We start from the raw sequence: 12,768 nt of genomic DNA, 5'->3' as shown, positions 1-12,768 counted from the left end.
TTTTTTTCCCTGAGACAGGGTTTCTCTGTGTTGGTCTGGCTGTCCTGGAACTTGCTCTATAGACCAGGATGGTCTTAAACTCAGAGGTCTGCCTGCCTCTGCCTCCGGAGTGCTGGGATTAAGGGCTTGGGCCACCACCATGCCCAAACAAACTCAGCTTCTTAATATTAATGTTTCATGAGTTTAAAAATGTTGACTTATGTAGCTTTCACTTCTTGGAATATACAGGAGATAGACAAAACATGGCTGTGTTTAGCTGAACTAAGTTGTATCTAGAAAGATTTAGCAGTAAAGAAAGCATATTTTAAGTGGAAAGAACAAAAGAACACACAACCCTAATAGAAATGATTTGTGGGAAATGGAAAGTAAAGAGTACAATCTGATTGACCACATTATTTTATCAAACAGCTGGACATACTTTTTAAATGTGACTTAGTATGGTCATGTTACTGGACCAGAGTTCCCGGAGGTTTTTTGGTCTTAGAGAAAGAATTCAAAGACACAGAAGAGACTCAACAATAACAGGTTTGTTAGAGCACAGAACCAGTGTACTCTCAGGATGCAGAGGGCAGGCTCAAGAGTCAGGGTCTGTCCTGATGGTTTTCTTAGCCTGGGTTTTCCTTCGGGTCTTGTCCATGTATCTTTAGATCTTTCCATACATCTAGTAGGGGACTGTTTTGTCATGAATGATGCCACAGGGACTGTCATACCACATGGTTAGGTGCATGGTACTGAAGTCACGGGCCAGAGTATACTTTTAAAAGCCAATTTCTACACCATTGTTTTTGGCCAGTTACTTAAAAACTCCTTACCTATCTTCCATTTCAGTTATAGATTACAAAAGACCTTATTAATGGGAAGAGTCAGGCTGGGATCCAATGGAACTGAGCAGGAATCTCTGCCTGGCAAAGACCTCAGCAGTCTCCAATGCCTTCATTTTCTATGTGTGATCACAGCAGTACAGCATAGTACAGAGTATAACTTGTGTCATGAAGCCTGTATTCCAAAACTTAAGATCCAGCACTGCTACGATCTACTGCTACATGGCATAAAGCGGTTTTCAACCCACAAAATACCTTACCCAATAACGCTGCAGGCCAATTAAGGTGAAGGATTATTAAGAGAGATTACACAACATTATACGCAAAGAAATCTCAGTGAAAGATAACACCGAGGAGAACATTGAGAAGAGGCTACATTAGTCCTGGGAACAAAATCTAAGGTCTGACTGGGTGAATGGAGAAGTCCAATGACTTAGAATCTTGTTACAAACAGGTAACAAAAAGAAGACAATTAAAACTTTCTTTAGGGGTGACAGCATACCGAAGCAGCAGCAGCAAGCCAGTGTGGGCAGAACAAGGCAGGCAGGATCTCAACTAGACTGTATGCCTGGGCAGTGACGATGCAGAAACAGAACAAGAGGAGAGGCTTTAGCTAGGGTTAATTTTGGGACATCTTGAGGTCCATGTGACACATACACTCTTCCTCTACAGACTGGCAATGCTGGATTAAATACTTGATTAAGAGGTCAGAACCATAGAGTATAGATTAGTTATACTTGACAGACAGGTGAGAATCGAAGACATTAGTCAGGCATAAGAGAAAGGGGAGCTGTTCAGTTTAGTGGCATGGTTTTCTAGTAAACTGCTGGAAAAGCAAGAGTTACTATAGAAGATGTACATGCAAGAACCAGGGAAAGTTTCCACTCACTTACCCACCCACTCATTCATTTTATGAAGCAAGGTCTTGCTGTGTTATGTAAGTTGGCCTTGAACTCCTGGTTTAAATGGTTCTTCTGTCTTAGCCTTCTGAACTTCAGAGAGTAGCTGGGACTACAAGTGTGTACCATTGTGCACATATTTTTACAGCCACAATAGTGGTGCAGACCTATAATCCCAACACTTGGGAGGTAAGATAGGGATCAGGAATTTAAACACGCCTGTAAAAGTCACCTATATTTGTTACTTCCAATTCTTTCCATTTAGGAAGACATAAATGTTTGTTACATGTGTCATGCCTGACGAGACCAGCAGAGGGCATCACGTCCTCTGCAGCTGATCTTCCAGGCAACTGTGAGACATCTGACATGGGTGCTGGAATGGAACTCAGGTCCTCTGGAAGAGCAGCACATGTTCTTAACCACTGAGCCGTCTTTGTAGACCCTTCCCTTTCTCTCCTAACCCTACTCAATTAGTCTTTTACTCCTATCAATGTGGTGAAACTGGACATTTACATGCTAAAATCTATATAGTCAATTCTCAGCTCTTTGGTGCTGGGAATTAAACCCAGGTCCTAGGCAGGAGCAAAATCTTCAGTTCTAGCTTCATTATTCAACGAGCATTAAATTAAAAAAAATCATCTTTATTTATATGTGTTTGTACATGTGGATGGAGGCCAGAGGACAACCTGCTAATGTTTATGCTTTCCTTCTATCCTAGGCCATCTTGGGGACTGAACTCCTATGATAATGCTTGGTAGCAGGTGCATTTAGCCACCAAGTTATCTTGAATAATCTTTAAGGTTATTATTATTACTTAGACAGGTCTCACTATGTAGCTCTGGCTGACCTGGAACTTGATACAAAGACAACTTGATTCAGGACCAGACTGGCCTTGAATTCACAAAAATACAGCTGCCTCTGCTTCCCAAGTACTGGGATAAAAAGTGTACTCCATCATACACTGCAATTATTTTTCATTTTTTATTTTAGATTATGTGTGTACACAAGTCAAACCTAGGGTTTTCTTACTCCTCGGGCTCTGTCTGACATTTTTTGAGACAGGGTCTAACTGGGACATGGCTTAACCCGAAGGTTAAGCTGGCTGCTCAGTGAGTTCTATGGATGTGTCTGTGCCAGCCTCTCATGTGCCCTGTATGTCAGGGATGGAGAATGAAGTCAGGTTACCTGACAAGCACTTTACTGACTGTTTACTCACTGTTCTACTGCTGTGAGGAGAAACCATGACCGAGGCAACTCTTTTAAGAGTATTTAGTTGTGGGGCTACCTCTCCTTCAGAGGCTAATCCACTATCACCATGGTAGGGAGCACGGCAGCACACATGGTGCTGGAGCAGCAGCTGAGAGCTACATCCTGACCCACAGGCAGAGAGAAAGAGAAACACTGGGCCAGGCTTTCTGAGAACCCCAGTGACACACTTCCTCCAACAAGGCAACAGGTCCTAATCCTTCTAATCTGATAGATCAGGTAGTTCTGGTGACTAAGCATTTAAGCATATCAGCCTACGGGGCCATTCTTTTTTTTTTTTTTAAGATTTATTTATTTATTATATGTAAGTGCACTGTAGCTGTCTTCAGACACTCCAGAAGAGGGCATCAGATCTTGTTATGGATGGTTGTGAGCCACCATGTGGTTGCTGGGATTTGAACTCTGGACCTTCGGAAGAGCAGTCGGGTGCTCTTACCCACTGAGCCATCTCACCAGCCCGGCCATTCTTATTCAAACTACCACACTGAGCAATTTTCTCAGGCTAATGAATTTTTTAGGGTTTTTTTTTGTGTGTGTGTGTGGGGGGGGGGGAGAGTTGGGGGCAAGGTTTCAGAGCAGCAGAGGCTGATCTCAAATTCCCTATGTAACTGTCCCGTTGCCTCTTCATCTGTTGGGATGACAGACATATACCACCATGAATGGTAGACTTCATTCTTTTATGCCTGTATGCATGTATGTGAACGTGTGCTGGTTCGTGTTGTATGTGTGCTCTAGGTGTTTTGCCTCCTACTTTATGTTTTGGACTGGGTCTTTTTTTGAACCTGAGCACACAGATTCAGCTAGCTTGACTGAGCAGCAAGCCCCAAAGGTCTTCCTATAGCTGGTTCTGCAGCATCGGGACGACATGCAGGCGCTGGTGCCCTGCAGCATCGGGATGGCAGGCAGGCGCTGGTGCCCTGCAGCATGGGGACGGCAGGCAGGCTCTGGTGCCCTGCAGCATGGGGACGGCAGGCAGGCGCTGGTGCCCTGCAGCATGGGGACGGCAGGCAGGTGCTGGTGCCCTGCAGCATCGGGACGGCAGGCAGGTGCTGGTGCACTGCACCTGGCTGCTTTCTGTGGCTGCTGAGGCTTGGACTCAGGTCCTCATGCTCTCACCATGGCACATAGCTAACCCAGTCAGCTTCCCAGGGCCTCTTCTGTCTGGTGTTGAAGGGCCGGGGTTAAACTCAGGTAGGCTAAGGAGCTTTGTATCACTGCCTACAGCCCCAGAGCTCTTTTTAATCTCTGTCAGTGTTTGTTCCTATTTAAGAAAACCCTCTACCAGCATAACATTGCATATTCAGTGGGGGAAGATAAGCTAATTATGCCACTAAGGCCTTTGTTGAATTCAAAATGTAATCATTACAATTTTGTGAACAAGTAAAAATTATGTCAAAACTGATCTTGAAGAGAAGTTATATTCCCATTTACAGGTCCAACTTTTATGTATGCCTGAAAGGAATTATGAAAATTCATGATCAAAACTCTCATGAAATTTGAAGAGGAATATAGCACTGTGAATGAAAAGAAAACCCCTTTTCTTTAAACTAACTGTCCATCAAAGAAAGCCAACCTTCTCTTGTACTGTCGGCTGCAAGGGTTGAATTTTTCCAGCTCCCTGTAGAGATTGCCAAATGCTGCAAAATTCATCATCACCTTTTGTAGGTACCTAGTAAATAAATGAAAATTTATATGAAACATATTAGAATTCAAGCTGCTTACTAAATGTTGAATGATAAGCAGAATGTCTACCCTTCTCAGTTGCCCTGCTCTGCAGCTGAGGGCACTAACTCCAAAAACACTGCGCTGCAGTTTAACCAGCCTTCACAGACATGCTTCTAAATGCTTTACTGGAAACTATTTAAATCTAAGCAAATTACACTATAAAGATGATGCTTAGAGGTGGTGGTAGAAAAGTCCTGAGTTTGGGGTCCCCCTAAGCTATGTAACAAGTCTGAAGCCAACCAGGGCTTATGCGAGACCCCGTTTCAACCTCCCTTTCAAATACTCTGAAGCCTGCCTCTTGCTATGCAAGGCCTTCCTTCTGTGCAGGAGGGCAACTTCAAACTCCTCCTCCTCCTGCCTCTAATTCCCAGGCACTAGGATGACAGTTGTGAGCCACCACATACTATCTTAGAATTCTTTTTTTGATATATATATGACATAATCTACACATTATGATTCAAATTTATTGTCACTCATAAGAGGTATAGGGCACTTAGATTATATAAGAAATTTGTGTCAGTATGACACAAGATGGAGTCATTTGGGAAGAGGAACTGTCCATTGAGAAAATGCCTGGAGGCAAGTCTGTAGTGAATTTTCCTTACTGATGCTAGATGTGGGAGGGACCAGCTCAACTAAGCAGTCCAGTAAGCAGCAGTCCTCCACGGCCTCTGCATCGGCTCCTGCTTCCAGGTTCCAGCCCTGTCTGAGTTCCTGGCCTGACTTCCCTTCATGATGGACTGAGATGTGGAACTGTAAAGTGAAATAAACCCTTTCCTCCCCAAGTTGATTTTAGCCATGGTGCTTTATCACAGCAATAGAAACCCTATCTAAAACTAGTACTGATTGGGAAATGTATTAAGAAAAAAATAAGAATATTCTTGAGCTTGTTATTTAAACAAATGTATTTCTTCTTTGCTATAACTGTAACTTTATAACATAGGTAGAATACTACCAATAGTACCTTATATTTGTCTTTCTGATCAGGACATCAGTATGTAGCTGACTGGGAACATCACATACCTGATCCAGAATAGCATCTTACTTCATCTTTCCAAGTGCTAGGATTAAAGGTGTGTGGATCTAGCTGGCTGGTGGTGGCACAGCCCTTTAATCCCAGTGCTCATAAGGCAGAGGCAGGTGGATCTCTGCGAGTTCCAGGACAGCCTGCTCTACACAGTGAGTTACAGGACGGTCAGGGCTACAGAGAGAAACCCTGTCTGGGAAAACAAAAACCAACCCAACCCCAAAGGTCTGTGTCTTTACATCAGGATCTGCACCATTTTTTTTTTTTTTTTAAATCAAAAAAGAAAGCTAAGTCAAATTAAGTCTCCACTTAGAAGTTGTCAAGATGAGGAACTTACCTGAGTAGGAAGAAAAAGCGACTGAGGAGAGTGGTTGAGGCCTCCCAAGTGCCCAGATGGAGCTGCACTACTGTGACTCACAGACGGCTGTGGTTTCACAATGGCTGTCAACTTCTGGTTTCCAGTTTCACACCGACTCCCATGAGAAAGATTCACCAAGGCACTTGTTGGCAGTCGGTATCCCCTACCAGGTGAGCACCTACAATGAAGACATTGAGACAGTGGCAGGTCTGGTTGTGCACTCCTATGATGTGGGCAGTGGGGAGGCAGGAGTGGGAAGGCCATGAATTCAGTGTAGGTCAGATAGATGAGGCCACACTGTGCTACAGAGTACAACCTTGCCTCAGAAATGTGAGACAAACAAAACAAAACAAAAAATACTGGAAATTAATTCAGGGTTAGATCCCTGAACTTAAGGAGCGGGGTAGGAGTCTTTTGTCAACTTTTTCAACTCTAACAATACCTTTTCCTCTTTCAAAAATACCATCTTCTCATATTGATGACACTAAAAAAGTAGAGTTCTTTTATGAGTTCCAGTTTGCGACAAAACATGTATTTTCATGAGAATTATATTATAAAAATGAATATGCATGACAGTAATCTTTCACACAGCTCTCTCTAAGATGCCCTTAACTAGGAGTAGGAGAAAAAGATGTCACCAAGACAAATAGACAAAAAAACCAAGCCAGCTTTGATCAAGATCTTGTCTCAAAACAAACACACACAAAAGAAAAAAGTCATGTAATATATATGTTAAATATATACTGCAGTTATTGTGCAAATGTGTTATTAAAACTAAATAATTGAATAAAAGATCAAAATTATGTTGCTGCATTTAAGAGTACACACTGGGAAGGTCTTAGAGGAACAAGCATATTCAAGTTTCAAAATAATAGGACTTTTATATTATTATTGAGTGCACATGGTCAGGAGGTCAGAGGACAACTTTATGTAGTCAGCTGTTTCCTTCCTGCAACCTTTACTTGTGTCTGGCTGCCAGGTTTGTGCAGCAGTCACTTACACCTCTGTACCATCTAGCTGGCTCAATAATGGCATATGTAGTAGGAGCCACTCAGTACAGACTAAGACTTTATGTCAGGAGGCCAAACAAGAGTAATTTAAAATTATAATTACCTATTAACCAAAACAAAGATGCAAAGGAAATTAAGTTCATGTCAGCTTTGTAGTTAAATTAGAAAGAAAAGCTGGAAAATGATTCATTTCTTCCTCCTAATACTCTAGTAATCTTTATTACAAATGAAGATATTACAAAGCATAAGTGAAAGAACGCATCCTTGCTAGTATTTCCTGTAACTTTAAACTTTGTACTAGAGCTCTCTCAAAATGATACCATGCTTCATATACTTTCAAATGAAAGCAGCTCAACTCTACTGTTTGAGGTCTGATAACTTCCAGCTGTCGCTTTTATGCTTCAGCATCAGGTTTCCTGCCTCCTGACTAAACTGCCATTCAGTCCTCAAGCTACTGTGATCTTGTTAAGCAACTATGACTCCACTATGTTGGGTGATGAAGACTTACATGTCTTTGAACTCAGCCAGCTCTATTCCTGAAGTCATTTAACCAGAAAATGTCCTTTGTCACATGTTCTATCCTGTGTTCCTGAGAATTTCTCACTCTCTTCTTTCCTCTCTGCCCAGTTAACCACTGTTCATGAATTCATCACACTTAATTAAATAGTTACCATTAGAGTCAGTTGCTGAATCACCTTGGCTAAAGTGAAAATTCAGGAGGGTAGACAGGTACTCACTGTTTTAACTCTATAGCAACTACTATGTCAAACTAGGCACACACATCTGCAAGCAATACAAAATCAGAGAGAGCTGCATGGACATTCATGAAGGGCGATTATTATTTGGAAATACAAACCTTATTGTTAAGCCTCCAGGAAATTCCTCATCAAATAATACTTCAAATAGTACATCAGCTTCTCTACTAGCTGTTGAAGATGAAGAAAGGAATCAGTCGGAGAATCACATAATAGGAACGCAGTAGTGAGTTGTAAAGATGCTCAGAAGCATTTTTCTTATTTTAAAAGTTTACAAAAATTGTTTAAATATGAAGGAAGACATACCAGCACACCAACTGTCATCCAAGGCAAGAAACAACACAAATGCCTTACAAGACCATCATGTCCTTATCCCTAAAAGGCAACCACAACCTTTACCTTGGCAATCTGGTTTCTTATATACTCCTTTACATTTTTACTAGTTATAGACATATCTGAAATAATGTATATAGTGTTTGACAAGTTCTTTATCCATCTCCATCTCTGTCTGCCTATTATCTCCCTACCATCAGGGATAAACTCTCGTAACACACGTGTGCTTGTTTCAAAATTATGAGACTGAGTCCTGTTTCCTGAATATATCTCAGTATTTCTTGTATTCTATCCATGAATATACCATCATTTATCTCGTTCCTCTGCTTTAAAAACTTAGTTTATAATTTTAACAATTATAACAATGCTATAATGAATATCATGTAAATGTCCCCTCTATGTATGCTAATCCTTCCCTAAAAGTGAAATTACTGGGTATTAAGGAATGCATTAAATTTTTTTTTTTTTTTTTTTTTTGAGACAGGGTTTCTTTGTGTAGTCTTGGCTATCCTGAAACTTGCTCTATAGATCAAGCTGGCCTTGAACTCACAGAGATCTTCCTGCCTGTGCCTCCCAAGTGCTGGGATTAAAGATGTGTGCCACCACTTCCCAGGCTTATTTAAAAATTTTTAGTATAAAACTGATATAATAGGTTAAACATATTTAAAGTATATAATTTAGTAAATTTTACCACATGCAATTAGTCAAAAAGCCATAATAAATAAGATAGTTATTCCCAAAGTCTCCTGTGTCATTTTGCAATGCATATCCTTAGTAACTAGGAAACTATTAAAATATTGTCACAGATTATTGTATACATCAAATTTAAAGTAAATAAGATTATACAGCTCATATTCTTTTTTTTGTCTGGCTTCTATCAGCATAATTATTTTGAGAGTCATCCATTTTGAATGTATCATTTTCTTTTCTTTTTATATTGTTGAGAAGCATTTCATCACATATTATCCAACAATTTATTTATTCATTTACTGGCATTTAGAATTTTCTAATTTTTTGTTATCACATGAGGCTTGGTGTAAATTCACATCTTATTTTGTCCTAGATCAGTATCTAGGAATGGAGTGTCTTTGCTTTGCTGGTGTGTTGGGCTGGTGAGATGACAATCCTCTGGACAAATGGTAGAGAGAATGACTCTGTAAGTAATCCTCTGCCCTCCACATGCACACTGTGGCACCCAAGTGAGCATATACACACCCACTCCATGTACACTCATGGCCTGACACACACAGAATAAAGAAAAACTAAAGAGAAAAAGTAACTATTAGAGAAACTATAATCCTAGCACTTGGGAGGTTGAGGCAGGAGGACTTTGAGTTTGAGGTCAGCTTATGTAACATATTAAGTTCCAGGAAAGTCTTGGCTACACAGCAAGGACATGCCACAAACAAACTTAACAAAGCCAAACATGTTAGTGCACCAACTAATCGCAGTACTTGGGTTGCAAATGGAGAAAGATCATGAGTCTGAGGTTAGCCTAGGCTACATAAAAAAAAATTTTTTTTTTAAAAAAGGACCTACCAAAGGGTTGGGGATTTAGCTCAGTGGTAGCGCGTTTACCTAGCAAGTGCAAGGCCCTGGGTTCGGTCCTCACTCTGGGGAAAAAAAGGACCTACCAAACTACTTTCCAAAGTGGCTGTATCATTTTCGAATACTTACTGAAAATGTAGGAGAGTTCTATTCACTCCATGGCAGTATTGGCATCTGGACACTTTATTTCCTTTCCTTTTAACCTTTCTCTTCTGAGGTCAAGCCTGATGTAGCCCAGGCTGTCCCTGACTAAGTATGTGAGTCAGGGATGACCCTGAATGAAGTTCTGTTCCTACCTGTGTTGCCTATGGCACTAGACACTGAACCACAGCTTCAAGGCATACTGGCAAGCAATCTACCTACTAAGCTGCGCCCACAACCCTCCCATTCATTCATTCATTCCAGTCAGTCTAGCTGTTGTTTGGCAGTATTGTTTTTCTTGCACATATCTCCTGTAGTGAAACGTCTGCTTGACTATTGTGCTTATTTAAAAAGAACAGCTGAGGGATGACAAGCCTGATGACCCCAATGGTATCCATGGAACCCCAGACGATAAAAGGTGAGAACTGACTCCCCCAAGTTGTCTCCTGACCTCCATATGCATCCATATACAGTATATACGCTAAAATTCTCTATGTATCCAAGGTTAGCCTTGCACTTGTAGTAATCCTCCTGCTTTAGCTTTGTAAGTGTTGTGAGTACAAGTGTAGACCACTAGGACCGGCTATAATCTAATTGTGCTCATAAAAGTCAAATTAATAATTATCTAAAATCTTTCCACTATAAATAACATCATCTTTATTCTGAGGGATTTCTAGATTACAAGACTTATTCAAACCTATACATTACAATGCAAATTAAGGTAAAACTATGAGTAAGATTAGACAAAGTTTAAGATGTGATGGTATTTTTCTTTCAGTGTCATAAACATATAAGTACACCCAGTATGGCCCTGAATAATTTTAGTGTGATGCTTATAAATTATCAAACAGTTCTTTGCAACCTGTCCTCCTTTCAACCACTTCTCAGATGATTACATCAGACAGGAAAACTTTCTCTGGAAAGTACAACCAAAAATGTAAAACCAGCTAAAACAGAAGGATTCAGCCTTTTCTCTGACTTACTTTCTGCTTAGATGCACACAATACACACACACACTCCTTCACAATCTGAATGCAGCTGAAGCCATCCAGTACTTAAGCCTTACCCCCTTTAATGCCAATGACGGTGCCGCGAAGGCCGACTGGCACGGAGAAGCTTTCTCTCACATTTACAACACGGTCAAAGAGACGGAACTCGGCATCCCGATCAGGAATGACTCCATGCTGCTGCTCTAAAGGCTGAACAGAAGAGAGCCATGTACTCTTAGGAACATTTGACACCTTTCACATGTTGATGTCTGTGAGTTCTCGGTTTTCCGAGCGTGGTCTTACTATCTAGTCCTGAGAGACTGCAAACATTTTCTACAGCCTCAGTCCCCCCCCCCCCCGCCTCACTGTCTTCTGACTCTGTCTTCTGAGTGCATGCCACCAGGCAAAGTTCTTTCACAGACACTTACTCTGTACAGCAAATGGGGCTTCACTGTCACTCGGACTTTCTTGTTGCTCTTTCTTTGCTGAGGAAGAGAGAATTCAGACAGAAAATTATAAAGTCATCACAACTTCTAACATCTATGAATTTCATAAAACCAAACAAAGATTGTAATATTAAGAATACCTGAGCCGGGCATGATAGCGCACGCCTTTAATCCCAGCACTCGGGAGGCAGAGGCAGGCAGATTTCTGAGTTCAAGGCCAGCCTGGTCTACAAAAGTGAGTTCCAGGACAGCTAGGGCTATACAGAGAAACCCTGTCTTGAAAAACCAAAAAAAAAAAAAAAAGAATACCTAAAGTTTTCACCTGCAGGAGTGAATACATATTAATAAGGTGAATATAGCCTAATTTATTAAATCTTGTTATTTTAGGTGATATTATTATTATCATCACCATTATATGTGGAGTTGGCTCTCTTCTTTACATTTATGTATGGAGATCAAACTCAGATCATTGGGTGGCAATTCTTTTTACCTGCTAAGCCATCTTGCTGGCCTTAATTTTTTTTTTTTTTTTTTTTTTTTGAAATAGGGTCTCACTATGTAGATCTGGTTGTCCTGGAACCTGCCATGTAAACCAGGCTGACTTTAAACTCACAGATATCTACCTGTCTCTGCTCCCAAATGTTGGGATTAAAGGTATACACCATGATCCTAAATTCTTATTCAAAAGTTTTAAAAGTAAAATACTTAAAATTTATTTATTTATTTTTAATTTATTATTATTTCTGTGTGTGTGTGCATGAGTGTCATGGCCTAGACATGGAGATGTGAGGACGGCCTGAGGAGTTACTGCTCTTTTCTCACCATGTAGGTGCTGGGGATTAGAACTCAGGTCATTGGGCTCGATGGCAAACACTGCTACCCACCGAGCCACCTCACTGGCCCCAGTAAACTGCTCTGAAGTATAAGAAAAAACATTTCAAAGTTAGAAGTATACTGCAGATTAGTCATTTAAACTACTCAAGTACAGTACTGAGAAGGGAGAAAATCAAATTAATTTACCCGCAGGAGTAGGTGAGAAGAACTAGGCAGGTCCCCATGGCATGTGCTGGGTTAATTTCAGGTCCTTCGAGGTGCTAGGAAAGGACCCTACTTGAGCTGTACTGTATCTCTATCCCTGCTGTAAGTACATGTGTAACATGTGTAACTCTGTAATCTCATGTGTAACTCTGCCCAACCCAAGGAACGAGACTGCTAAGCATAACATAAGAAACTTACTTTTAATACAGATTATATTTTGTTTTGAACTTTGTAGTGGGTATTCCTGGTTGTCAACTTGACTATATTTGAAATGAACTACAATCCAGAATTGGAAGGCTCACCAGTGAATCTAACCTGGAGACTGGGAGATAGAAGTTTCTGATCTGGATCTTGGTATGGAGATCTTGAGACACAGTGGTGATTGAATCCAGAAGATTAAGACAGGGAGATC

At 40.8% G+C, this 12,768-nt stretch overlaps 1 protein-coding gene across 2 annotated transcripts in view; it reads right to left on the bottom strand.

Annotated features, from left to right (window-relative positions):
* Xrn1 (5'-3' exoribonuclease 1) overlaps nt 1-12,768 on the bottom strand; it is a 102,277-nt gene that overhangs the window by 21,312 nt on the left and 68,197 nt on the right. For both annotated transcript variants that reach the window (XM_021207220.1, XM_021207221.2), the window contains exons 28-32: nt 11,301-11,357; nt 10,950-11,082; nt 7,963-8,032; nt 6,076-6,274; nt 4,560-4,655 (exon numbers count right to left, since the gene is read on the bottom strand). In XM_021207220.1, the coding sequence (XP_021062879.1) occupies nt 4,560-4,655; nt 6,076-6,274; nt 7,963-8,032; nt 10,950-11,082; nt 11,301-11,357 (555 nt within the window). The remainder of the gene's footprint in view (nt 1-4,559; nt 4,656-6,075; nt 6,275-7,962; nt 8,033-10,949; nt 11,083-11,300; nt 11,358-12,768) is intronic.

This window comes from Mus pahari, chromosome 10, assembly GCF_900095145.1.
Source record: "Mus pahari chromosome 10, PAHARI_EIJ_v1.1, whole genome shotgun sequence".
Taxonomy (NCBI): Eukaryota; Metazoa; Chordata; class Mammalia; order Rodentia; family Muridae; genus Mus; species Mus pahari.
Note: the sequence above shows the minus strand (reverse complement) of the source record. Positions and strands in the feature narration are given on the sequence as shown.